This window comes from Alosa alosa, chromosome 7, assembly GCF_017589495.1.
Source record: "Alosa alosa isolate M-15738 ecotype Scorff River chromosome 7, AALO_Geno_1.1, whole genome shotgun sequence".
NCBI classification, from domain to species: Eukaryota; Metazoa; Chordata; class Actinopteri; order Clupeiformes; family Clupeidae; genus Alosa; species Alosa alosa.
In genome coordinates, this window is record NC_063195.1 from 31,641,849 (window position 1) to 31,667,433 (window position 25,585).

Sequence of the window (25,585 nt, forward strand, 5' to 3'; positions counted from 1 at the left end):
ACCTTGAATTTCCCCTGGGGATCAATAAAGTATCTATATCTATTTCATTTGAGCTACATTTTACTTGGCATGATGGCAATATAAACACAGCTAACAATGGTATTAAATTGCAGTAGCCTATGATTAAATGTAATGGAATATTCAACTATGGTAGACTTGTTGTTCACAGCACTAAGCTATTTATGGTTACTGATATACTCAGAGTCTCTGGCCCTCTCAGAGCCAGGCATAGTGAGCTGGCCCTCGGAAGGAAAAGTTTGGGGACCACTGCCCTAGAGCATAGCACTGTAGCTGCAGCAAGGTAACCAGGTACCAGATTGTTTTAGTTTTTTCATACCCACAGTACTCCGACATTGAGAAATGGAGATGTATGAAAACACCGGATGTCTCCTTTAAAGCTGCAGTTTAACACTTTCCTTTATTGACAATTCTGCTAACTGCAGTAGAAACAGAGGCAACAGTGGGCTATACATTATATATTTGACAAGCCTACATAAAATCCTCTAGGGTGTAGGAGTCAAACTATTTCTTTTGGCATACCCACAGTCACTCAGGTCTTGACGATGGCAGGACACTCCAGACTGCTGAACACATGAAGGGGTGAAATTCAATAGTAATACTACACAGGTACAACTAAGAGTCTTAGAAAAACAACAATTCAACAGAAATTAATGTCTGCAGTATCATACATGAGCATCAAACAGCTGTATACATGCTCACACCTGCAACTGCCAGTGACAGTCTCTTTGCTGTCTCTGTTATAGTCTAGGTCTGACAGGGCAGGCTCCAGCATACTACCCGACAAGTCTGGCAACACTGAAGCTTTTGCCCCAGACCAGTGAGAAAAAAAACTATCCGTAGTCAGTCAAGACACTTACCAGCAAATCCAACCAGTAGTGGGACGAGTAAAGGCATAAGATGGTCAACTCATTTCCCCATCAGCAGTGTGTTTCATGTCGGCCTCTAGGGTGGGGGTGGGCGGGTCAAAACCATTTCTGTTGGCATACCTAGTCACTCAGGTCTTCACAATGGCAGGACACTCCAGACTGCTGAACATATGAATGGGGGAGGGGGAGGGGTGAAATTCAATAGTAGGCTAATAGTACAAAGTTACAACTAAGAGTCTTAGAAAAACAGCAATTCAACAGAAATTAATGTCTGCAGTATCATACATGAGCATCAAACAGCTGTATACATGCTCACACCTGCAACTGCCAGTGACAGTCTCTTTGCTGTCTCTGTTATAGTCATCAAACAGCTGTATACATGCTCACACCTGCAACTGCCAGTGACAGTCTCTTTGCTGTCTCTGTTATAGTCTAGGTCTGACAGGGCAGGCTCCAGCATACTACCCGACAAGTCTGGCAACACTGAAACGTTTGCCCCAGACCAGTAAGAAAAAAAAACTATCCGTAGTCAGTCAAGACACTTACCAGAAAATCCAACCAGAAGTGGGCCGAGTAAAGGCATTAGGCGGTCAACACTCGTTGGCTTCGTGTGCTTCATGTCGGCCCTCAGGAGATAATGAGAAGGTGACCATCAATGTAAAGACCATAGAAGAGTCAGTGAGTGCCACGAGGCGTCCTTGGACAAAGCCGCGACTTCTCATCATGCTTCTCATGCATATCACTGTCCAGGTGTTCCAACAATCAAAACTTGCAATAAAATGTATTCATCAAAATATGTTACCAGCCTAGTTACATTTGTGTGGGGAAAAAAGTAACATTAATCATTGCAAAATAGTTTGGGGACAACAGTGAAAGACTAGCACGTTCTTACTAAGTTCGCAACAAATTGGCTAACATTAAGCTAGCTGCACCAAGCCTGAGTTGTACCTGCGAATTATTTTTCAGAAAGCTACCTAAAGAATACACCGAAAATTCATCATTGTCTTCAAATAACTAAATGGTTGAAAACAAAAGGTTACAAAACCAGATAACGTTACCAACTTCAAAGTTCGCTCCTCCGCCGACCCTCAAGGTCGGAAACAGAACAACTTCCGTGAAAACTGTAGCTGTTTTAAACACAGCCCAGCGAATCAGATTGTCGTGAAACGGTCACGTGCAATGTTCGGACTTCTGGGAAAGGTAGTTTTTGGTATGGCATGAAGAGACACATGAAGTTTCTAATTTCATCTGAGGTCTGTGTTAGAACATCTCCAATGAAAATGTACAATGCATTGCAATTTGCAAGCTGCAATTTACGACAAGACCTGGGGAGTATTCCAAGTACGTGGTTTAGTGACAAACCTAGGTAAGTTAACTCAGAGTAAATAGTAAACCACAAGCCCTATGACATTGTTTTGTTAGGAGAATGAAGCCATACAGCTCTTTTTAGGAGGTTTACCACTTACTCGGAGTTAACTTACACAGGTTTGTCACCAAACTACGTAGTTGGAATACCTCCATGGGCTACAAATTTCTAAATTCTTTGAATTGATTGCGGGCCTTTGGCGAACACTCACTGCCTGTAGGCCTAGACTGTGGCGAGAGAGACAGGTAGGCTTTCTGAAATCCGTAGCCTGCTGCACACTGACCCAGTACAGCTGACAGTGTAGTCTACTGCACGCCCTGGTATTCAGGTATTAACACCCTGGTATGACCATACATTTAGGTATTGTAGGCTATACTATGCAGTTAGATGCTGAGTGATGGCCAAAATATTGTTTTTGCCTCTTCACCTCAAAGTCACCAGAGGGAAAGCCTCATATGCTTAGACAGAATACAGATTTGCATTTGCAACTAATTCATGACATTCAGACTTGGTTGCTAACAGGGAATAACATTAACCAATACAAACACACAGACACATTGGCAGTGCAGTTCACATAAGTTGGTTTAGACACACATTTCACACAAAAGCATGCACATACAGACATGCACACGGGTAAATGCTTCACCTGACAATTCAAACATTATGCTAATAGTCACAACCACATGAATTAATACATAAATAAAATAAATATGTTAAGGATAGAGATGGCACCGCCTTCCAAACATGCAGACTGCCTAAGATTGCTGACACAGAACAGTATTTGGTTATTTGCTTAACCCTTAGAACCCTAATTTTCCCTACCTTTATTCATAAGGATTATTGGTCATTCTAAGTGCCACACACACATATTATATACTGTTTTTTTTTTCAGCAGAGTCTAGGCTGTCCAGATCATTTCGTCCTAGCATTGATTTTATTTTGATTTTTTTATCAAAAATTAAAATATAAAGAGTATTATAAAAAGTCTTATATTTCGACATGTATCTCCACACACTGCTAATGCATTTGTTAATGGCTGGTATCTCTAAGCACAATTCTTAGAGCATTTGCTTTGTCATTCAGACTTGGAATCCATCAATTGAACAAACCCACACACATACTCTGCCTCCCTGGTGTGATTCTTTGTCAGAGAAAAGATGTCTTTGATGTTTTCACCATCCCTGCCACCTACTCCAAGTGCTCATTAACTCTCCAGTTAGCGTAACATTTGGCCAGGTGCCCTGATCAGGGGTGGGCATTAAAGATTTGAAGAAGACACATTCACCATTGTTATTCAAAAACAATCTCATATTACTAGTTACAGCTAGTTATTTCCTGCCTAAACCAGAACGACGAGAAGGCGGTTAACTTTTAGCCCAGCCGGTCACACCTCCTCTCATTCAGTGTTTAAAACCCACTGTGTCCTCTTGCTTGCCACAAAACAGACACACCATCTTGACTGGAACCTGTTGATTGAACTTCATCACAACACAGTGAGTTGCTCTCAGAGAATTTAAAGTGTTAAAAAGTCATGCCACTGTTCCCTAAATGCTGAAATTTCAAAACATGTGTCAGATGTACTATACCAGGAATTGCTATGCTAATAACTATTTGAATTTGACACTGTATAACTACTGTAAGATGGATCAGTAGCAACAGTGCCCCCCTGTGATTATAATGTACCATTTCTAAAGTAGCGATCACTGCACCTCTTGTGATTATAATGTTCCATCTCTAAAGTAGCAATCACTGCACCTCTCGTGATTATAATGTCCCATCTCTAAAGTAGCGATCACTGCAACTCTTGGACAGGTTGGTCCTCTGCAGCCGTGGAACATGGCCTCCCGTCTCTACAGGCGATGCCTGGCTCTGCACTCCAGAGCCTGGGTCTCAGCACAGGGTGAGAAGGACCGGTGTTATACAGCCCTGCTGCGCTGCGTGGCACTGCATGCTCATACTGCACTTCATGCACACAGACAGTGAGCAGTGTGGGGCTATGGGCTCTGTATGTATGCCCTATAGTTGTATTAGTGTGGAATGGGTTATATTTGTGTGTATATGTAGCATTAAAAACCTCTAAAGTTTCTTTTCCCTTGAGAATGACTATAAATGCTGACACAAATATGAGATTGTAAAGTGCGTTATGTCACCCATACATCAGAAGAATTTGACAAGATTTGGGAAAGATTGTAGTCTTTTGAGTAAAGCTTGAATGGGGGGCATTAGTTAAGATTCCAATCTTTCAAGAATCTTTCCCAAATCTTGTCAAAGTCTTCTGATGTAAGGATGGCTTTCAAGGGCGTAGGTTTGGTCGCAGCTTTGGTGGGGACACATCCCCAACTCCTGTTGTCACAATACCAACATTAGTGTTTCAATACCAATACTAAGTGAAGAATCTCAATTTCGATACTTTTGCGATTTTTTTAAAACTTGATTTGGTTTGTGTGATTTGTGAGATCATTCACATCAGTGGCAATCATAGAATTTGATTGTTATGTTGTTGTGGTATAACATAATGACTGAGCTAGGCTTAAGGCTAACAACAGTAGAATGCAATAGGCACAGTGATGGCTCATGATGCAATACAAGGAACAATCATAGCCAGAATTTTGTTAAAAGCAGACCAAAGGTCAAAGTCTGGTCAATTGTGATAGAAATGCTGTAACTTTTAGGCTTAGGCCTACTCATTAAAAATTAACAGAGAGCCCACTACCTGTATATTGCAACCCAAAACTTAGACATGTCAAGATTTCTGAAACATGTAATATGTATTTCAAATACAAAATAGTATTTTGTAATTTTTATTTTATTGGGTTGAAGGAAATGGCTCTGTATTTTGTATCAAAATACTTTATTGGTGTGTATTTTTGTATTTTAAAAATACTGCAAAATACTATGTGAAAAACACTAAAAAAAGTAGATACTACTTGATGAATAATTGGTAATTAGGCAACAATGGTTAATGTGAGATGGCTAATGTGAGAACAGCTGTGTTCAACGACATTCACAACTTTTCAGTGACGGCCTTTGCTGAAGCATCAGCTCTGGTCTGAAGTATAAATACTCTTTTGATCCCGTGAGGAAAATTTGGTCTCTGCATTTATCCCAATCTGTGAATTAGTGAAACACACTCAGCACACAGTGTACACACAGTGAGGTACCCACTAATCACGGCGCAGTGAGCTGCCTGCAACAACAGCGGCGCTCAGGGAGCAGTGAGGGGTTAGGTGCCTTGCTCAAGGGAACTTCACTTCAGCCGTGCCTACTGATCGGGGTTTGAACCGGCAACCCTCCAGTCACAAGTCCGAAGCGCTAACCAGTAGGCCACGGCTGCCCTGAAGCACTGAAGTCGTACGCAAGTAAAGATGAGCAAGGTGTGCAAGTTCACATAAGGACACCAACAAAGGCAGACAGCCCTGGTAACTTACCGTTGTCGTTGACACACCTGCTCGCTTGACTGCCACTGCAAAGTAGCCTGTGCATTGGCATTCTCCATGCGTGTAGCCTGCGTGTCAGATAACCCTGACGTTTCTTGTATTGTCGTGCTGGCTGTCGGAATGATCAGCAGTACAAATAAGTTCGCTAAAATATTGGTGGGGACAATTTTGTCATCTTAAAATTTTGATTAGGACTAGTCCTTAGCGTCCCACCCTAAATCTACGCCCATGATGGCTTTAGTGGCTGAGTGATTCTCTGGCTGAGTTTCTGTCAGTGGGTGGAGCTAGCAAATTTCAAAACTTATGGATGCTCCGGTATCATTCTTAAAAAACAAAAACATACAAAAGAGTTTGGCCTATAGCGCTTGCCATTACCATACAGTAAACATATCTGTTGACAGGTTAAATTTTGATCACAATGCATAATCAGACCAAATCGACTCTCATCAGGCCAACAGAAGTGCATATACGTAGGGTGAATAGGTCAGGGAGCCGGGTAGAGAGGAGAGGACAATAGTATAATGCCTTTTAATCATCCACTAGCACTATTCTGTCCAGTTCCCTCTGGTTCAGTTCCTGTTTTGCTGACGTAAACCTCAAGTGAAGAAGAGCCAGGAGGAGAAGCTGTTCTCTGAATCTCGTCAGTTACTGTACATACACCTCGGCAGGAACAGGATCAGACTGGACTCAGATTATTGCCCCAGTGTCACCTCTGCTTATTTATTTACACAAGGTCACGTCACCACCGTTTACGCATTCAAAACAGGCTATGACTTTTTATAATGTAACAACAATTGTCCATTGATTTTTTTAAGTAATAAGTTTTAAGTCTTAAACATTTTGAGTAATATTGACAACTGATTGGGGTGTTACTCTCAATCATAATTGGCACAAGTTTTTTACCACTGTATTTGTTGTGTTTCTGCTGCAGGTCCAAGGCATATCACTCAATCAGCGTCGGTCAAGACCCTGGAGGAGTTTGAGTATGATGGGCCTCATATGAAGACTTCAGTTCCTGGGCCACTGTCACTGGTAGCCTACTCTTGACCAATATCTCCTGAAATACTGATTCAGCTGTCCTGTCACTGTGAATGGTTACCAAATATGTTTTGAGAATTAACACTCACCACCAGACCATTTTCCCTCGAGGTTAATACATCATCAAGTTTGTAGTGAGGCCTTTTGGGATTACCTTTGAAAATAGCACTAGTTGATGAGTACATGAACTTATCCATGAGGACAGTGCGTATACAATGTTTTGCTTTTGTCATCATTGGACAGCTTGTGACATTCCTGTCTTAACTATTCTCCTCCCCTTCCACTCCACCTCCACACAGGCACTGCAGAAACAACTAGGAGAGATCCAGGTGAGCAGGGAGGGTATGTTGCACACACAAACACCACCCCTGACTTGATACCAATCATGTTAGGCTCTGTAAAATTCATCCGAGAATTTCATCTGGAGCATTTCAGGAGCATTCCTCCTAAAATGCTCAAGAGTCCAAAAATAATTAAAAAACAGTATACAATATGGAGTGGAGCATGTGTATATCAGTCAGACGGGTGTATGAATTGACTGCGCTGGTCCCCCCTCTCTCAGAACGTACAGTCTCTGAACTTCTTCTGTGATTACGAAGAGAGTCGAGGGAACTACCTGGTGGATGTGGACGGAAATCGCATGCTGGATGTCTACACCCAGATCGCCTCCATACCCATTGGTGAGAGCGGAGACACAAAAACCTCTCTCTCAATGTTTTGTGTTTGCATATGGTTGGGGGTAGTTAGTGATTCTAAAATAATGAACATAATGTCAGAGGGTAAATACAATAAGTGACGGTCTCCATGCTTTATTCATTTGCAGGATACAACCACCCCGCCCTTATGAACATTATGACCAATCCTCGCAATCTGGTAAGGGTAGCTAATGCATTCCTTACCTGTATGAGTGGGAAAAGAAGACAGTGAGAATCATGCATCATCAAATTTAATATAAACTCTTTCAGAGTTCCTTTGTTAACCGGCCAGCTCTGGGTATGCTACCACCCCGGATGTTTCCAGAAAAACTGCTGGATGGGTTAATCTCTGTGAGTACTAAAGTACCTCTTTTGTCAATAACTGATTTAACAAACAGACAACTATGCTTGTCTTCCTATTAAATGTAATGGTGGTTTAAGGCTAGTCTGTTAGCCATTTCTATTTTCTCCTCATCAGGTGGCCCCCAAGGGCTTCAAACGGGTGCAGACAATGGCCTGTGGCTCTTGCGCCAATGAAAACGCCTACAAAGCCATTTTCATATGGTACAGAGTAAGTACAATTCAAACACCTTTAAAGGAATAAAAATTCACAGAAATAGAGAAAACTTGTTGTTGATGGTATTGTTTAGCTATAAGTGTACAACTGATTTGGCTGCTTATACACTCTTTAGACTAAGCAAAGAGGCCACAGTGACCCAACTTCTGAAGAAACGACAAGCAGTGTCATTAACCTGGTCAGAGTGACACACATGTTTACCCTATAGTATTTTTTCCTGTTTCCAATGTGTCCTGTAGTTGAATTAACTGGCACTCTTCTCAAAAGGCCCCTGGCTGTCCTGATCTCAGCATTCTGTCCTTCATGGGTGGATTCCATGGCAGAACCCTGGGTAAACAAGAACACTCTCAACCATGCTAGCTATTAACAAAGAGTATAGAAGTACCATTAAGTTGCCATTAATGCTACATCAAAATTATTATGCATTCACCGTACATTGTGAAACCACCACTGACTATATGAGTGTATACATATATACACATACACACATCACATATACATATACATACACATACTGTACATATGTGTGTGTATATGTCATTTTTATACATGTATGTAGTCTGATATGTGTAATTTAGGGTACGCTTCCTGTTGTTTTAAACTTTTTTTTTTAATCAAGAGATCACCAAACTAAACTAAATGGAGCATGAGAGGTCATTGCTTCTTGTGTCTGCCATTTATCTGTCCCACAGGCTGCCTGTCCACCACTCACACCAAGGCCATTCAGAAGCTGGACGTGCCGGCTTTTGACTGGCCAATAGCACCCTTCCCCAAACTGCGCTACCCACTGGCTCAGTATGAGAGAGAGAACGCACAGGAAGAGAAGAGATGTTTGGAAGAGGTGAAGTCCTCACACACAGACTCTTTCATCACTGAGAAAGGACATTGAGTATTATAATAATGCTGGCCTGTTTATGTTCCCATAAGCCCTACACTATTATCTTGAAATAAAATAATGTTTTCAATATGATAAGCAGAATCAGATCGAGGACATTAGTTGTTAGTTGTCTTAGTTTGTCCACTGGCTCATTGCTTCTCTCTGTATCGGTGTTACCTTCACTGTAAGATGAACGGTATGTGAAGATGTTTCTGTTAAACCCCACAACATGCCTGTATATGTCTGTCACAAGGTGGAGGACCTTATCGTTAAATGGGAGAAGAAAGGCAAACCAGTAGCAGGCATTGTGATTGAGCCCATACAAGCAGAAGGAGGCGACAACTACGCATCTTTTGACTTCTTCAGGAAGCTCAGAGCCATTGCCAAGAAGGTTTGGATTTTACTATGACCATGTGACTCATAGGCCTCATGGAACTGTAAACGGTGGCTGTGTGGAGCGGGATATGAGGCTGACTGAGTCAATATTACTACCTCTGCTGTGTGCTGTGTCTTTTTTACCTGATCATTTGCACCTTGAAAATTGACCACACAATCGGAATATTGTTGGTGATCTCTGTCTCCTCCCGACAGCACGGCTCTGCATTCCTGGTGGATGAGGTGCAAACAGGGGGAGGTTCCACGGGACTGTTCTGGGCCCATGAACACTGGAGACTGGATGACCCTGCAGACATCGTCTCCTTCAGCAAAAAACTGCTGACAGGTGGTTTCTTCTACAAAGACGAGTTTCAGCCAGACAAGGTAGCGTCCAGACCATTAAAATCTGATTACTGAGTGCTTCTGAGTAGCATCACAATTAAATGCTATTTGGATTTGACAGATCTGATCAAGATTCTTCTCCATCTGTTCACATCAAGATTGTGTCAAAATCACTATCATTCATATAAGTCCCTTTATTTTTCAGCCTTAAAAAAACATATGCTTTTCATGAGATCTGTTTTTTCCCCTCCTAAGCCCATGAGGATCTTTAACACTTGGATGGGGGATCCCACAAGGAACATGTTCCTGTCTGAGGTGCTGAAGGTGATGCGCACCGAGAATCTTTTGGACCAAGTGAATCGTACGGGTCATGTCATGCTCAATGGCCTGTATGACCTACAGGTAGGCTTCAGGGGGGAACTGTTGTAAACATACACAACGTGTAAAGGTTTAGCAGAGGTCAAAGTCAGTCTACATACGTAGTAGCAATAACGTCTCTCTACCAAATGTTCACAATGTGCACCTGGAGCAAAGGTTATCAAAGTTTTTTTTTTTTTTTCATAAGCCTATTGCATTTGTTGGAAACTATTTTCTACTCGGCCCCCTTCATACTTGCAGTTAGTGTGAATACGAGTTTTGTTCTACCTTTCACTCCAGGCTCGTTATCCTCACCTCCTGAGTAAAGCCAGAGGACTGGGGACATTCTGTGCCATCGACGTCAAGGATGAAGACACACGAAACAAACTCATCCTCAAGGCCAGAAACAAGGGTAGGACAAAGCATGACGCCCCAACATAGAACATGAGAATACAGTTATGTTGCATTCAAATAGCACATGCATCCTATTGAGAGCTCTTACCTGCCTCTGTTGCTCTTGCTAAGGTGTTGTACTCGGAGGCTGTGGCACCCAGTCTATCAGATTTCGACCTGCTCTGGTCTTCAAAGAACACCATGCACAACTCTTCTTGAGCATCTTCAGTGACACCTTGGCTGACATGAAGTAAAAGGCCGGGAAGACTTCCCAACGGAACACAGACACACGCAGGGTCATTTTTTTCTGGCCATACCATAAACAATAGCACACCAATAAAATAGCACATTATCTGTTTTGTTTGATGCATTGGGCAGCAATTATTAGTCAATGCTGCTAAATATAGCCATATAAAATATCGCAACATGCATCAACACACAAAATGCATGATATTCCATACAGAGAACATAGGCTATTTTTTTTTTTTTTTGAAGTTGGTCCAGAAACACTTTTTGCACAAAATGATATTACAATTTCAATGTTGCAGATGTATTTTTAATGTTATGAATCAATGAAGTAAGTTTGGAAAAACTGCATAGGCTATTCTGTTTCTTGTGCAATCATGAAATAAATTGTCTACAACATGTATGTAAGATACGGTACCCCTTTATGCCATATTTTGTACATCACACACCAACATTTCAATAATAAAAAACATGAGCCAAAATATAAAAAGTAATCAAAATAACACACGATTTAGATTAGAGTGCCAAAGACCTTCTCAAATCCACGCTTATCAACCACGCGTCCAAATCGGGTAGAGAAATACATTATGTCCGTGGTACTATATCGCTTGAAGTACAAAATCGTCTCGTTTGGAGAGTCGCCGACATCTCCAAAAGTCATGACATCGTTCACCGGCATGTACAGGTCATTGCGACGGCCCCAGAACGTCAGATGGGACACCTTGAGCGTAGTTCCAGAAGAGTCCAAGTACATCCTTCCCACTACTCGTCTGGCGAATTGACTGATGGAGTAGAGCATGACAGCAGCAAACGCTGCAATCCCAGTGCTGTAGTTCACCACGGTCAGGGAGAGTTCTCCTTGGAGGAAGAGGTAGTATAGAGGGGGGAGCATGACAACAGTGATTCCAGTCTGTATAAGTTTAAGTCTAGACAAAGCCCGTAAAATTGTTATGGTAGGTAATGCATAGATCAAAGTATATTTCTGCGAGGACAGATCAGCACAGTGGGCAACAATCTGGTGTTGATAGAGTAGAGGTGCACTCTGTAGGCCTACGTATGGCAATACTGGTCTAGTGAAGAGTCCCGGGTGAGAGTGCGCTGGGATCCTACGAAGGACTTGGCTGACACCGCTTCCTTTAGCGCAATAAACGTGTCCCCGACATTTAATTACTGGAGAGATCGCAAAGCGACCAAGCTGTATTGATTTAAGCTGTAAAAGGGGTAATATAAAACATACGACATCAGATTAGCCTACTTGAAAGATAGCGTTAACGTTAACCAGGAGAAGTGTGAGTGACCAACCCCAAATTTCAAGCACTTTAGTCTGTGATATTCACATATGATTGAATTGTTTTGCTCTTCACAACATCACGGTCAGAAGAGCATGCATAAAGGTTATATAATTTAGGATTTTACAAACTTACCATCTTATCAGGCCTGACCAGGGACTTCAAGTAACATTATAAACATGACCTCTACAAGCACATGCGCATCAGCCCTTGAATCGCTTCTTTCTTTTCGTCCAACATGCACTAAAAGCACAATGCTGCCCCCTTTCGATATGAAGTATAACTAGCTGCCATCAGAACATTCAATACAAAATCAATGATTCAATGTGGGATATCTATTCATCTACACATTGCAAAGTAAAACCTGATTTTGCTACTATTACAATACTACACGAAACATTTGGAACATTTGACACACATCTACATATGCTAAGGTTACATAATAATGTGCCATAACTATTACATTTCATTTTGATGTAGTTAGGATCAGAAAGCCCATAGGCCTACAGGATTTATTTATGTATTAATTTGATGCAGGTCTACGCCTAGCTGCGTTTTGAGTTTCTAACAGACAATGCAATATTGCGCTGTGGTAGGCTAGGCTGCCAAGTAGTAATTGTGCAATGTGATTACATTATTTGGCACATTGAAAGACAGCGAGCGGACACGTCCGTTTACTCCAGTTTTTCACAACCGGTAGCCTACATGTTTGAGTCATTCAGGCTTTCAGGGCTGAGCTACACCAAGGTTTCCACTGTTGCCAAACCCATTGTTTAGTCATATGTTTCACAATATAAATAAACTATTACAGTGAGGATCTAATTTACATAACATCTCGACTGCATTACTTTCTTAAAGCCTATTGTTACCACGACCACATCTGATTACCTGTGTGAAAAAGGTAAGTGAAAGGGGACTCTTATTTCGCTTTTGACTGAACCGGATATTGACGGGTTGGTTGGTAACTAGGAAGTCCAGTTTCCCGTGCCACAATTTCGCTTGGTGTTGACATGAAGTCTACCCTGGTCAGATTTTGTCATTCGCTCTGAACTGTTTTAACGAGGAGTGTAATGTTTTGTGTGTACCAAAAGCTGTCTGATTCCCGACTTTTTGATTTTACCTCCTAGCCTAGCCTCCTACATTGGAATCCATCAGTCGTCTGTCTGAATATTGAATGGGCACTGTGCATTCAGGAACACCTTAGCTGCAGCTGAAGTGGCACCGGGATTTTGAAAACAATTGTGTTAAAAAAGATGCTACAAATTGGGGACGGTGTCACCTGCCTGTCGGCAGTGTTTATCGTGCTTCTCCTCGGAACCAGGAGCGCGCTATGGTCCACGGTTGTCACTACATCACTTTACTTTTTTCTGGTGATGTTCCGATTCCCGCAAGTCCCGGCGAGCCGAGCGCGGCAGGTGCTGCGGCCTGAAAAATCGACCGCCGGGGCGATTTCTGTCATTGCTCATCGAGGTGGCGGTCACGATGCCCCAGAAAACACCTTAGCGGCTATCCGTGAAGTAAGTGTATGTGCATGTGTCTTAAAATTTGTCCAGATTTTATTAAAAAATGTTTTGTTATTAATTCAAATAGCGAGATAATTTCCAGGCTACATTCGATAGATGTCACCGCGTTACCTACTAGGATTTAATAGGAAAAGGCGTTTGAAATAAACGGCATTAGCCTATTAGTTCAGTAATGGGTCTAACCTAATTGTTTGGAGATGGTGCCATTCATGCTTGCACCCTTTAGCCTAGTATTAATCTTTTATTAGATTAGCTTGATTGCCTAAAATCAATGAGGGTGTGTGTTCTTTGGTTAGATAGGCTCTTCTCTTGGGCAACGTTCTATGTTGACAGACTATAATGTCCTCTAAAAAGTGCTGTGTAAAGAGGGTTTTACTGTGGGTGCCAGATTCTGCTTTTTTCCGTCTTGCCATGCAGCTTTCTGTTCCTCCCCCACAATCTTTTTTCGCCACCACCAGGCCAGTCAGAATGGAGCGACAGGCGTCGAGCTGGACCTGGAGTTCACCGCCGATGGGGTGCCTGTTCTTATGCATGACGACACTGTGGACCGGACCACCAATGGGTCAGGACCCCTCTGCCAGCTGCGCTTTTCTGAAATCAACAAACTTGATGCTGCAGCCAAGCACCGCCTCAGGTAAAGCACAAGACCAAGTGAGAAAGACCAATTCATTGGAAGGGGAGGTGGTTGAAGGGATGGGATTATATTTTGTCACAATCTGATACAAGTAGGAAATAAACAATAAAGTATAAATCAATAAAATAAAAAGAAAGAAGTGAAATGTTCTTTGTTGTCTCATGTAGCAACCGATATCGGCCATGAGTGTGTGACAGACCGGGCCCCCAGAAAGGAGGGTAGGCCGGACACAGTTGTCTGTGAATATCTCGAGAACCGTAGAGCCAAGGATGACCAACTTTTTTCATATGTTGGTCTCAAGGGGCCATGTCAACCCATCTAGGGCTGCACAATTAGCACAATCGTAATCGCAATATGAACCAACACAATTACCTAATTGCAAAAGCTACAAATAATCGTGCACAGTTACTTTTGTCACATTTATGACTTCCTCCAATTCATGTCATCCTCCTTGACTGTGCCACTCCTGGTTGGTGGGTATGCATAGTTCGAGTGGGGCACAGAAATTCTGATTGGTGAGTTTCCCAGTCGGTCGGGGTGCTATGCTTCTTGTGCACTGGCCGTGCTCACCAGTCAGGGGGCAAACTCACCAGTCATTGACAAAAGCTGCAGTCATATTTTGTACTGCTCTGCGGTACATCTAGTTTGATCCTGTCTTGTCCTATGTTGTTGTATATGATGTTTTGTAACATTTGTAAATGTACTCCTTCCCAGAGAGCGCTTCCGTGGGGAGAAGGTACCCACGTTGCAGGAGGCTGTAGAGGAGTGTATTAAACACCAGCTAACCATCTACTTTGATGTCAAAGGTCATCCAGATGAGGTACTAGATTAAAATGAGGCACATAATTTACCTCAGGGGTCAATCCTCCAGCATGTGTTTCACTCAGTCACTGATGTTTGGTCTTTAACAGCATGCTTGAGCGAAATGCCTCCAACTGCAAATAAAAAAAAACCTGTTTTGAAAATGTTTTACCTGTAGCCATATCTCTCATTAGAATACATTTTCCTTCTTTTGTTAAATGAGTTCAAAAGGGTAGATTAGACACACTTCCACGGAGTGATGCTGACTAATTTCTTGATTGTGTGTCTATTTTTCAGGCAGCGGCTACTCTGAAGGACTTGTATAAGAAGCATCCAGTCCTGTACAACACTAGCATTGTCTGCTCCTTTGAGCCAAAAGTCATCTACAGGGTAGACAGTTGTACTTTCACAGAAATCATCATGTCCAAAATGAGTTGATGTTTCACCAGTGATATAATGTATAAATCATCAGTTTGACCAGTCTATAGAATTGTTCCCAGTTGTCCTGACTGACATCTATGGTTTAAAGATTTTCAGTTGAAGCTTTGACACACACCGAGCCACTACTCTACTGTAACCCGCGTCTCCTCCTTCTGTCCCAGATGCGCCAGGCAGACCCGGGGGTGGTGACTGCGCTGACCCACCGGCCGTGGAGCCTCAGTCACCTAGGCGACGGCACGCCGCGCTTCTCTGCCGCATGGAAGCACCACTGGCACCAGGTGCTGGATGTCCTGCTGGACTGGGCCCACCATCACGTGCTGTGGCACCTGTGTGGGGTGTCCGCTTTCCTGGTGCAGAAGAACTTTATCTCACTGTGAGTCTTAATTACCTAATACTTTTATAATTCATTTGATTATTATTAATTAAGATACTAAAAATTAAAAGGTGTTCATTTCTGAGGAAAAGCCATTCAGATCACACTCACAACCGTAGAATAAGCCACAAATACCCAAAGGACCAATCATGTAAAAAGGTAAATAATTAAAAAATACGGCAAGGTAGGCACAGTGGAGATGGGATGTACTGCACTGACCTGTTTTTACTCATTATGATAACCTAAAGTGGCTATAAGCAAAGTTGGCAACGTATGACTAACATATGCCATGCCATTTTGTACCTCAGAGTCCACTCTTCCATTCAAGTTCACAGACCAAATCAATAACAAAATCATTAACCACAAAGGATATGTCTGTAAGGAAGTAACTTCATGAATATTATAGCAAGGGCGTGTTCGATCTTGCAGCACTGCGCATATCTGTCTTACAGTACAAACATGCCTTACATTCAGCCTGCCCACAAAACCTCAATGCACGGTTTTGTTTCGCACTTAGAGTGTGTTTAGAAGCATCAAAGACCCTAATGGAAGTACAAAAGCATAGAAAAAGTTTGTTTTGCATAATATGGCTCCTTTAACAAGGCTGCATTGATTATCTGATCAGTACACACATCCCCAGACATCACAGTAGCTTAAAGTATCACCCATCCGGTCTTGCAACAACCTGGGTCTGTTTGTGGATGATAATGAGTGTAAATCTTCATATGGGACCAAAATGACCTCAATTGGTGCAGTTTGGCAGTAAACAAAAATGTACAGTAAGTTATCATCCAAAAGTAGATCAGAGCTTCCATTTAATGACCCTGAGCTGTGTGACCTCTACCACGGTGACCTCTATTCTCACCTCCCCCTCACAGGGACTATGTGCAATACTGGGCGGATCGGGGTGTGGAGGTGGTTGCCTGGACTGTGAACACGGCGGTGGAGAAGCAGTACTACCAGGAGCTGCTGAAGGTCAACTACATCACCGACAGCCTGAGGGAGGACTGCGATCCACACTACTGACCCACCTGCGGGAAGTCCCAAGGAACAGCACCTACCTACCGTGCGCACTGACGCAATTGCCAAATTCCCCACGGCCTTCAAGTAAAGACGTGTAAATATGATATTACTTAAGTACTGTATAATGCAGGCCCACTCAGGTGCAACTACGCTCAGACTTTTAAGTGGAAGAGTAGAATTTGTAAAAACAATTGTTCCAGATATTTAAATATGTGAAGTTTCTTGGTGCAACTACTCGCAGACCTTCATGTGGTGGGGAAAGGGAGCATTACTGCGTCCATGGTCATGAAGAGGTTTAAATGCTCATAAAAATGATATGAAGTTGTTTTAGATTACTGTAATTTCATCGACACAATGAATGTGTGCATGCAATATTTCAAGATGTACAGTATTTACTTCTTTCAAACAAAGAAAACAACCATTCTTTAGAATACCACAAAAAAACAACCATTCTTTAGAATACCATTAACACTGGACCACTATCTTACAGCAAGGCTCTACTAGAGCTGCCATGTAAGTTTAAGTATCGTTGTAACCTTGACTCAAGCTACTAATTATCATTTTTCCATCAAATGAAATCACATTATAAAATATTTCTCCTATAGCCTCAGTTTGTGTTTATTGTGTTATCCTCAAACTTGACAGTGAGTATCAGAAATGGAACCAGCAGCAATAAGATAGATAACATCATATCTTCCAGTACAAGGTGCCTGGCAGCTAACATATTGATAATGTTAGAATTCTGCGATGTCTTGATTAAAGGTTTAGCTCACAAATAAAAGCCTGATCACATAATTTGAATTAATTCTTTGCTTTTTATTTACTGTGATATTTAACCCATGTACTTAGTTCTCACACAGTGGGTTAGTTAATCAAAGAACACTTTATATATGATTGTATTAGATTTTTACTTTTCCCCCACTTAATCTGCTTGGAATTGACTAGGCTTGACTGTAAGACAGCTTCTCATACAATGTCTGCAGTGCAGTCACATATCAAGCAGTGTGTCAAATTAACATTTTGTAACATTAAAATCTCCACTAAGTAGAATGGCTTCCATTTTGCAACACCCCATCACAATGCTTGCAGCAACCTGAACTGTTTAACATGCACCAACAACATATTGTCATTTTAGCACCTTGCTTGTTTTCTCACCTATTAGTGTCACCACAAGACAGTCTTCAGAGAGAACTTTTACCATCAACACGACACTGTTTTCAAAAGACCCTCTATAAGAGAAGTAATTCACACATCGTGTCTTTGATGTTTCGCCTCCGCTTCTTAAACAGTGTGTGCTTCAACACTAGACTCAGTATAGGCGGTGCTATAAGCTCTTGTACTGTTGCAACTCCTTGTTGTCACTGGGAGGTCAGTCCGAAAACGGCAACAGCAAGGGAGCAGGCAAGTCGGCAACACTCCACAAAGTTGAATGTAAAAACCTGGACACATTTCCTGTCTGGAAATCCACGGGATTACGTGAATATTGCTGCAGTTTGGATATGCGCAGCAAGTCCAGCATTGTTTTGTAACGTGTCAGTCGAACTGGATATCTCGTGCACTTGGAACACTAGTGTTACTTTCAAGTTTTGAGAGCTTGCCTGCACATGATGTACACAATCACAAGAGGTCCAAGCAAACTTGTTACACAACGGAGAACAGGTAAGATGTTACAAAAGAAACGGCGACCAAGTGAGCGTTGTTAGAATGGCATCAAAATAACAAATCAATAACGGGTAATTTGAATCAGCACCCACCTATTAAGATGACATTCATATACTTTGCCATGCCTTCGTTGATGTTTGTATGCCGAACGTTACTTAATGAAAACAGCTGCCTTGAATTTCACCGGCAATGTCAGTCACTGTTTTATTTTTTGTTCAGGTACAGCACAGCAGACCGAAAGCAAAATAACGGACTTGAAACACAAACAGCCCCACTGGTTTACAACAAAGTGAGAGGTTTTGAAATCAGTACACTAAAGACAAGTGTGCCTTTTTGCCAGGTTGTAGTAGCTAGCTAGCTAACGTTATAGCTAACTTTGTGACTTTGGATTGGGAATCATGCCCACGTGCGTTAATGTCAGTAGCATCTACTGTGTTATTAACTCACGGTCATATTCACGACATGCAAAACCAATATAACGTAACGTGGCAAACGTCTTAACTGAATTGAATATCAATTGATGGTGAATTACATGGGGACGCAATAGCTATAATATCTACTTTGATTGCTATGCCAACGTGCATGTAGACGATGGATAACGCGGTTGAGTAGCCTTGGAGGTTTCGGGGTTTTGTGACCTTGCAAGGTTAACTCTATGCGTACATAGTAGCTGGGAGCTAGAATGTAGCCAGTTAGCTTTAAAGCTATTAACGTAACGTTATCGACTTGTCCTGCACTTAAGCAGCTTTACTGATTGAAAGTTGAAAGGGTGCTTAATGTGCTGATTAAACAAATACTATTCTCTCATTAATTAAAGTAACGTTAATTCTTATGTATGGTTCCCAGTCCCCATTCTCCAGGATGAATGTTCAGCTGTTGTCGTTACATGCACGGCAGGCACACTGGCAGACAGCTGTACAATGTTTTTGTCGAATGGCTACATTTGTTTAGTATTGACCAAATGTCATTTGACAATCGGACAAATGATTTCCCTTGCTTGCTCCATAACATTACTGCTATTTCCTTGGGTGTTCATAGGAACTGGTAAAAATGACAATTGGTATTTGATAATTGCAATTATTTTATACCTTAAAACTTTAATTGATCTGATTCAGTCACATGCTTATTTAAACCCTCTTTCAGCTACCCTGCTCCAAAGATTGTTTTCCACCGATTAAACGGACAGAGGTACCACAAACCATCTGTCGTAAAAGCTGTCCCACGTGAAGGCTTCACGCCCGCACATGAAGAGAATGTTAAATTTGCCTTGGAAGGTGTGTGCTTCATTATGATCAACTTTATTAGTTTGTTGCTTTAGAAGATTGGTAATGATTAACGCGTGACTTCAATCTAATAGTGCATGGGATGTCAACGCGGTATTGGTGTTTTTGTAGTTAGAATTATTGTGCAACTGTGCAAACCTATTCTAATGGATGACCGAGGTGATAAATCAAAGCTCATACTTTCCTGCCTTGACATGTATCTATACCACTAAGACTAACTTAAACGATCTTCACAATTTGCTTTCTACATTGACACAAAAAACAAGGAATGTCACACAAGGAATGCTTTTCAAAAACCCAAATCTAGTGCCACTGGTGGGAGAGGACTCTGATGAAAGCTCACTATTTCTTACACACAAAACACACAAAAATAACTGTACAACTTCAAATGTTAAAACACTGCAGTTTTGAGGAATTATTTGCTGTTCTTATGCAGGAAATGCAGGAAAAAACTGCATTGTACTGCATAGTAGTACTCTACTGCAGAAATGCGATAATTTGGACATGAAAATATTATTGTACTGCACTGTACTGCAGTATAACTGCACTGTACTTCGAAAAAACGATTACATTGTCTCACCCAAATATAGATGTTGAGTTTAGCGACATGTGCTTGAAGATATCGGACGATACAACAAAAGTCTATGGGTCTTCAAGAGCAGGAATTGAAAATGTGGGGATACGATTTCATCGGATGTCAAGACTGGATTTATCATTACAATGAGCTTTGCACCATACAAATGACCAAAAGCTTTAAGCTGAATTAGGCTGAAGGATGACTAACCTCTTTTTGATTTATGCCTTTGAAATGTTGTTTAACCCAATCATAAGACCGAGAACCAGATGGGTATAATACAAGTAAGTTACCCAAGGAACTTTAGGAGTAACCTCTGATCTCCAATCAACACCTCACTTTAAAAGTTTAGCGGTTACTCCCAAAGTTAGCCGGGTTAGCCAGTTACCTTGCTTTGTAGTAGTCTGTTGTCTGGGGAACTGAATATGCATATGGGTCTTCTTCACAGCCTGGAAGGAGGTGGAGCAGAGCATGGGAGCCAGCCGTCGCCCAGAGACCAGCAGAGGACCTGTCCAGTACACAGAGAAGACCCCCAGCCCAGTCATGAGCAGTGAGTTATCTGGCCAGGATCAGTGGCATGCACACACACACAGCCCAGTTATGAGCAGTGAGTTGTCTGGACAGGATCAGTGGCATACACACACACACACACACACACACACCTAGCCCAGTCATGAGCAGTGAGTCGTCTGGCCAGGATCAGTGTTTTGGCTTTGTGTGAAGGCACTCAAGCTATACCAAAACCCAGTGTCGGTGAACAATGGCATACACACACACAGACAGACACACACACACACACACACACCAAAGTGCTTAAAAGTGAAGGGTGAACTTCACTAACCACCACCAATGTGTAGCACCTACCTGGTATATATATGCACATAGTCAATTAGTAGAAACAAGTTAATGATCAGATGTGGTGTGTGAGTGTGAATTTCCCTTACATGTATCAGCTCATCTGTGTGCCAGTAGTCATCTTCCGTTTACCCTGTGTGCCGTCTCCTCCCTTATGTAGACTTTGTGCCCATTGACCTGGAGGAGTGGTGGGCCCAGCGCTTCCTGGCCAACATCGGCAACCTGTCATGACGGAGCCCCCGCCAAAGGAGGAGGTGAAGCAAGAGCCCAGGGACCTGACTGAGCTGCGGCCTGGAGAAGGGGCCTGGTTTACCTGATGGGAGCTCAAAAGAACAGGAACCACAAAAGACTGAGAGACAGAAACCAAGAGAATCTCTGGCTAGAGCCGTGTGTGATGGACTTTTAGACTCCTGCCTCACCACCTCTCCAGACTGACCTTCTGACCTTGTCTGGCTGTCTGGTCGGTCGGTGTGCATGGGATTTCCTGGTTCGAACTTCACCATTACCCTGTTTTTCTACAAGCCCCCCTGCCCCCCCGCTCAGGGCTCACTGCCCAACCTGTGCACCGAAGTGAATTGAGATTAAATATTTTCTTGGTACTTGGTGTGTATATATATAAAAAAACTTGGGACAATGGGATAGAAATAATAATAAAAATAATAAAAAAAGGTAATGATGATCCTACTGTGGTTTTTGAATTTCTCAGTGTTTTAATGGCATATCTGGTCTTCTTGCTTGATCTCATCCATCCCACTTCAGCCCTCACCTGTGATTTGTAGTGATTTATGAAAGTACCCTTGGGAACGATGAATGTAACCGTTCATCCATTCCCTTAATCCATACGGTCATGAATCAACGAGAGTTTGTTTCCATTTCTGAAGCCGACTGAAGTCGTGTTTGGGGCAAAATGGAAAGGCACAGTCTTGATTTAAAGGTGCTTAGATTGAGCATAGCTTTTTAAAAGAGCAAAATGTGTTTCTACTGCCTAAAAAAAGAGGTGTGTAAATTGAAGAGCACAACTACATTTTAATCAAAGTTCTACTAGTTACCCTTCGTTACCATGGAGGTGTTGTATCCACCTTTTTCTAAAGGGCGCAACTGTAAAAAAGGAAGAAAACTCCTCTTGTCAACTCCCCAGCCTGCCTGTATAATGGCTTGACCACAGGGCTGGGTCCCGCTGTCCTCCCAGTCCATGGGCTCTTCTGCATCCATTGCCACTCCTGCCTGCACAGGAGCTAGGCCCCACATAGGCCAAGCCATGCTGACCTCCCATTCCATGGGTTCCATTATGTCAGTATTAAAATGGCAAAAAACTAAATAGGAAAATAACAAAAATTGCTATACGTGTCTCCAACAGTAGAAGTAGTCACAGTAGAATTGGAATGGTAGAATCTTGCCAGTTTGCTGTCAAAAGGAGGCCATGGTGAAGATGTCATAATCACTAGGTGATGATGTCATAAAAGTAGCCAGCCAGCAAAAATGACAAACCAAAGCTAAAGTGAAATAGGGTCATTCCCCAGGGTCAATAGACTTCTGAAGTTCGCCTACAAAAAATCTTTGTGATCCGGTATCTTGCGATTTCTCCTATGGGAAACATGGGTATTTTGATTTATCGCACCTGTCAAACCTGTCAAATGTTTTTGTCCTCTGCCTTCAAGTGGGTACTGTGATCTGCGGTATGTTAAGACGGCAAACAGGTTTTCGCCAAAGATTCTAGAACAGAGCTCTGTTCTAGAATCTTTGGTTTTCGCTACCCCAGATCTAATCTAGGATCTCCTTATATGGGCAAAGATGGCAGTTTTGGTTCTTTTTTGTAGGCGAACTTCAAAGGTCTATTCAGGCTAGGCCTGAGCTCTGTTGTCCTCACAGACCATGATGTTCAGCTGGTCTTCCATGAAGGGCTCTTTTAGAACCAAGCATGGCTTGGTGGCTTCACATCAGGGGATGTTACCTCAGGCTTCGCAGGACTCCATCTGATCACTAGACTTTCCAGAGCTTTGACCATCTCGTCAGCTCCCCAGCCTGCCTGCACAAGGCAAAGGGCACAGGGCTGGGTCCCCCTGTCCTCCCAGTCCATGGGCTCTTCTGTGTCCATCTTCAAGGCTGCCTGCACAGAAACTAGGCCCCACAGAGGCCAAGCCATGCTGGTGTTACGGGTCCAAGAATGACACTGTGGTCGGGTGTAAAACATTTAATTAAAAGTCTGTTGGGAATACAAACGATGTGACAGTTCATTAGCACTCTTCTACACACATACTCGACAACTTTTGTTCTGGCCAATATTTAACATTACCAAGTATCATAACCTATAGTTCATGTATTACCCAGTCACACATTGGATTTCATAAGAACATTGTAAACATATAATAGTTGAATATGCAATTAAATTCAACGTCTCGCATAAGCAGTAATAATGTAACAGTTATTCAATCAATAACCACTAACAGGTAAATATTTACTATGTGTATGTAGCAGAAATCATATAACATCTAGGTTATTCATCCATTGACACCCTCTCTCATAAGCAGTAAACATGTAACAGGTAAATATTTACTATGTGTGTGTGTACTGTAGCAGTAAGCCTATTAAGTATTTATGACAGTACCCTCCAGAATTAAAATAGCCCCACATCATCACATACCCTTCACCCATAAAAACCAGCGTCGTGTAGACCAGCGGTCCCCAACCACCGGGCCGCAGGACATTCCTAACCGGGCCGTAGCCTACGACATGAGTTTAAAAAAAAATGCATGCAAACTAAACTAAATTTAATTCGCAATAATGTCACGTTTTTACATGGCATAGGCCTATATGCAGTTGTTTGATTGCACGCATGTTTGCATTTTGCGAGTGGACCAGGGTGTATTTGATATGTTCCAAAAAGTAGTGGGGGGTTTGGGAGAGACTGAGGCAGGGCCCTTTCTCTCGCAGCTGGTGCGCGATCACCTTGTTGCGCTCTCAAATGAGTTTGAGCGTTACTTCCCATCCTTCAAATATTCACGGCAAACCAATGAGTGGGTCCGCAACCCATTTGTCAATATCCTGAATAGTTCTAACTTGTCAGCGCAGGAGGAAGAGCAGTTGATCGAAATTGCAAATGACGGTGGTCTTAAGAGCGTGTATAAGGAAACCTCTCTGGCGGGTTTTTGGATCAAAACCAAAGCAGAATATCCCGAGATAGCCGTAAAAGCGCTGAAAACGTTTCCCACCACGTATCTATGCGAGGCCGGGTTTTCGGCAATGACTGCAACTAGACAAATTGCGCAATCGACTGGACATTTCAAACACACTGAGGATGTCACTGTCTTCCATCACCCCCAGATGGAAGCTTCTTGTTGCAGGGAAACAAGCAGGGCTCCCACTGATTATATTCGTAATGCACGAATTACGAATATAATAATACGAATATAATAATTTTTTTCACGGACCACCGGTCCAAATAGGAATCAAACCGGTCCATGGTACATAAAAGGTTGGGGACCCCTGGTGTAGACGGCCCCTTTATATTCCTCTTTTTAGTCAACTTTAGCAGAGGTGCCAACATTTAATAATTAATAATTCTGTAAAAATAATAATTCTGGAGGGTATTGTATGTGTATGTAGCAGTAATCATTTAACATCTATTCATCGAATGACAATCTGTCATAAGCAGTAAACATGTAACAGGTAAGTATTTACTATGTGTACAGCGGGGAAAATAAGTATTGAACACATCAACATTTTTTTTAGTAAGTATACTTCCAGTGTGGCTATTCACATGAAATTTTCTCCAGACATTAGTATTAACTTAGATAATCCACACATATTAAAAAATCCAAACATTAATGTCCATAAGTAGAGTTATGAGTAAAAAAGTGGAATGCCACAGGTGAAAAGTATTGAACACGCCTACTGAAATTTCTTAAATACTTTGTGGAAAAGCCATTATTTGTAATGAGAGCTTCAACACATTTCCTGTATGACTAAACTAATCAGTTGGAGTATTCAGGTGTGATTTTGGCCCATTCTTTTAAACAGATAGTCTTTTAATATTGAAGATTCCAGTGGTCCCACTAGTAAATCCTGATCTTTAGGTAACTTCCAAAATTGTTCAATTGGATTAAAGTCAGGGCCTTGATTTCCTTTCTCTGAAACCAATTGAGAGTTTTTTTTTGCTGAATGCTTTAGATCATTGTCCTGCTGGAAGGTCTAGCCACGTCTCATACTCATCGTCCTGGTGGATGGCAAGATTCTCCCAGGAAAAATCGCTCCTTCAACTGTGTTAAGTACTATGAGATGAAAAAGCCCCACACCTTGATGCCTCCACCTCCAAACCTCACTGTTAGTATGGTATTTTTAGGGTGATGCACAGTGCCATTTCTCCTCCAAATATGGTGTGTAGTATGACATCCAAAAAAAGTTAACATTTTCTTTAAGCCTGACCAGAATACATTCTCTCAGTATTTAATAGGCTTGTCCAAATGTTGTGTAGCAAACTTTCAAACGAAGTTTCGACATGTTTTTCTTCAGTAATAGAGTCATGCGGGTGAGCGTGCAT

General features: G+C 42.0%; 4 protein-coding genes and 1 long non-coding RNA gene across 10 annotated transcripts; 3 read left to right on the forward strand and 2 right to left on the reverse strand.

Annotated features, from left to right (window-relative positions):
* Window positions 1-399: 399 nt before the first annotated feature.
* On the reverse strand, window positions 400-6,612 carry LOC125297195. 5 transcript variants are annotated; one of them, XR_007193985.1, is made up of 4 exons: window positions 6,594-6,612; window positions 1,434-1,513; window positions 879-1,049; window positions 400-584 (listed from the first exon to the last, which is right to left on the reverse strand). It is a non-coding gene; the product is annotated as an uncharacterized LOC125297195 (long non-coding RNA). The 5 variants fall into 5 exon arrangements; XR_007193983.1 differs by lacking the exon at window positions 6,594-6,612 and adding an exon at window positions 1,946-2,257; XR_007193982.1 differs by lacking the exon at window positions 6,594-6,612 and adding an exon at window positions 1,950-2,254.
* On the forward strand, window positions 3,269-10,998 carry LOC125297191 (4-aminobutyrate aminotransferase, mitochondrial-like). The gene is made up of 16 exons (XM_048247376.1): window positions 3,269-3,746; window positions 4,066-4,153; window positions 6,622-6,722; window positions 7,028-7,057; window positions 7,291-7,408; window positions 7,552-7,601; window positions 7,694-7,774; window positions 7,902-7,994; window positions 8,116-8,178; window positions 8,268-8,331; window positions 8,693-8,841; window positions 9,131-9,268; window positions 9,469-9,636; window positions 9,850-9,996; window positions 10,252-10,363; window positions 10,477-10,998. Exons 2-16 carry the CDS (start codon window positions 4,090-4,092, stop codon window positions 10,596-10,598), a joined length of 1,500 nt encoding a protein of 499 aa, XP_048103333.1. The 5' UTR covers window positions 3,269-3,746; window positions 4,066-4,089; the 3' UTR covers window positions 10,599-10,998.
* Window positions 7,501-12,324, reverse strand: tmem186 (transmembrane protein 186). Of its 2 annotated transcripts, XR_007193980.1 has the most exons (6): window positions 12,015-12,324; window positions 10,454-10,611; window positions 10,267-10,344; window positions 9,397-9,608; window positions 8,202-8,327; window positions 7,501-7,627 (listed from the first exon to the last, which is right to left on the reverse strand). XR_007193980.1 is itself a non-coding variant. In XM_048247378.1 (2 exons), exons 1-2 carry the CDS (start codon window positions 12,015-12,017, stop codon window positions 11,102-11,104), a joined length of 702 nt encoding a protein of 233 aa, XP_048103335.1. In that variant the 5' UTR covers window positions 12,018-12,324; the 3' UTR covers window positions 10,883-11,101. The 2 variants fall into 2 exon arrangements, 1 of the variants encoding a protein (XP_048103335.1); XM_048247378.1 differs by lacking the exons at window positions 7,501-7,627; window positions 8,202-8,327; window positions 9,397-9,608; window positions 10,267-10,344; window positions 10,454-10,611 and adding an exon at window positions 10,883-11,800.
* Window positions 12,325-12,849: 525 nt separating this feature from the next.
* gde1 (glycerophosphodiester phosphodiesterase 1) lies at window positions 12,850-17,469 on the forward strand. The gene is made up of 6 exons (XM_048247377.1): window positions 12,850-13,396; window positions 13,861-14,036; window positions 14,751-14,856; window positions 15,135-15,227; window positions 15,440-15,651; window positions 16,530-17,469. The coding sequence occupies exons 1-6, from the start codon at window positions 13,133-13,135 to the stop codon at window positions 16,675-16,677; spliced, it is 999 nt and encodes a 332-aa protein (XP_048103334.1). The 5' UTR covers window positions 12,850-13,132; the 3' UTR covers window positions 16,678-17,469.
* An 84-nt stretch (window positions 17,470-17,553) lies between these two features.
* On the forward strand, window positions 17,554-21,629 carry mcrip2 (MAPK regulated corepressor interacting protein 2). Its single transcript, XM_048247380.1, has 5 exons — window positions 17,554-18,333; window positions 18,556-18,625; window positions 19,480-19,610; window positions 20,642-20,743; window positions 21,209-21,629. The coding sequence occupies exons 1-5, from the start codon at window positions 18,279-18,281 to the stop codon at window positions 21,277-21,279; spliced, it is 429 nt and encodes a 142-aa protein (XP_048103337.1). The 5' UTR covers window positions 17,554-18,278; the 3' UTR covers window positions 21,280-21,629.
* Window positions 21,630-25,585: the final 3,956 nt, after the last annotated feature.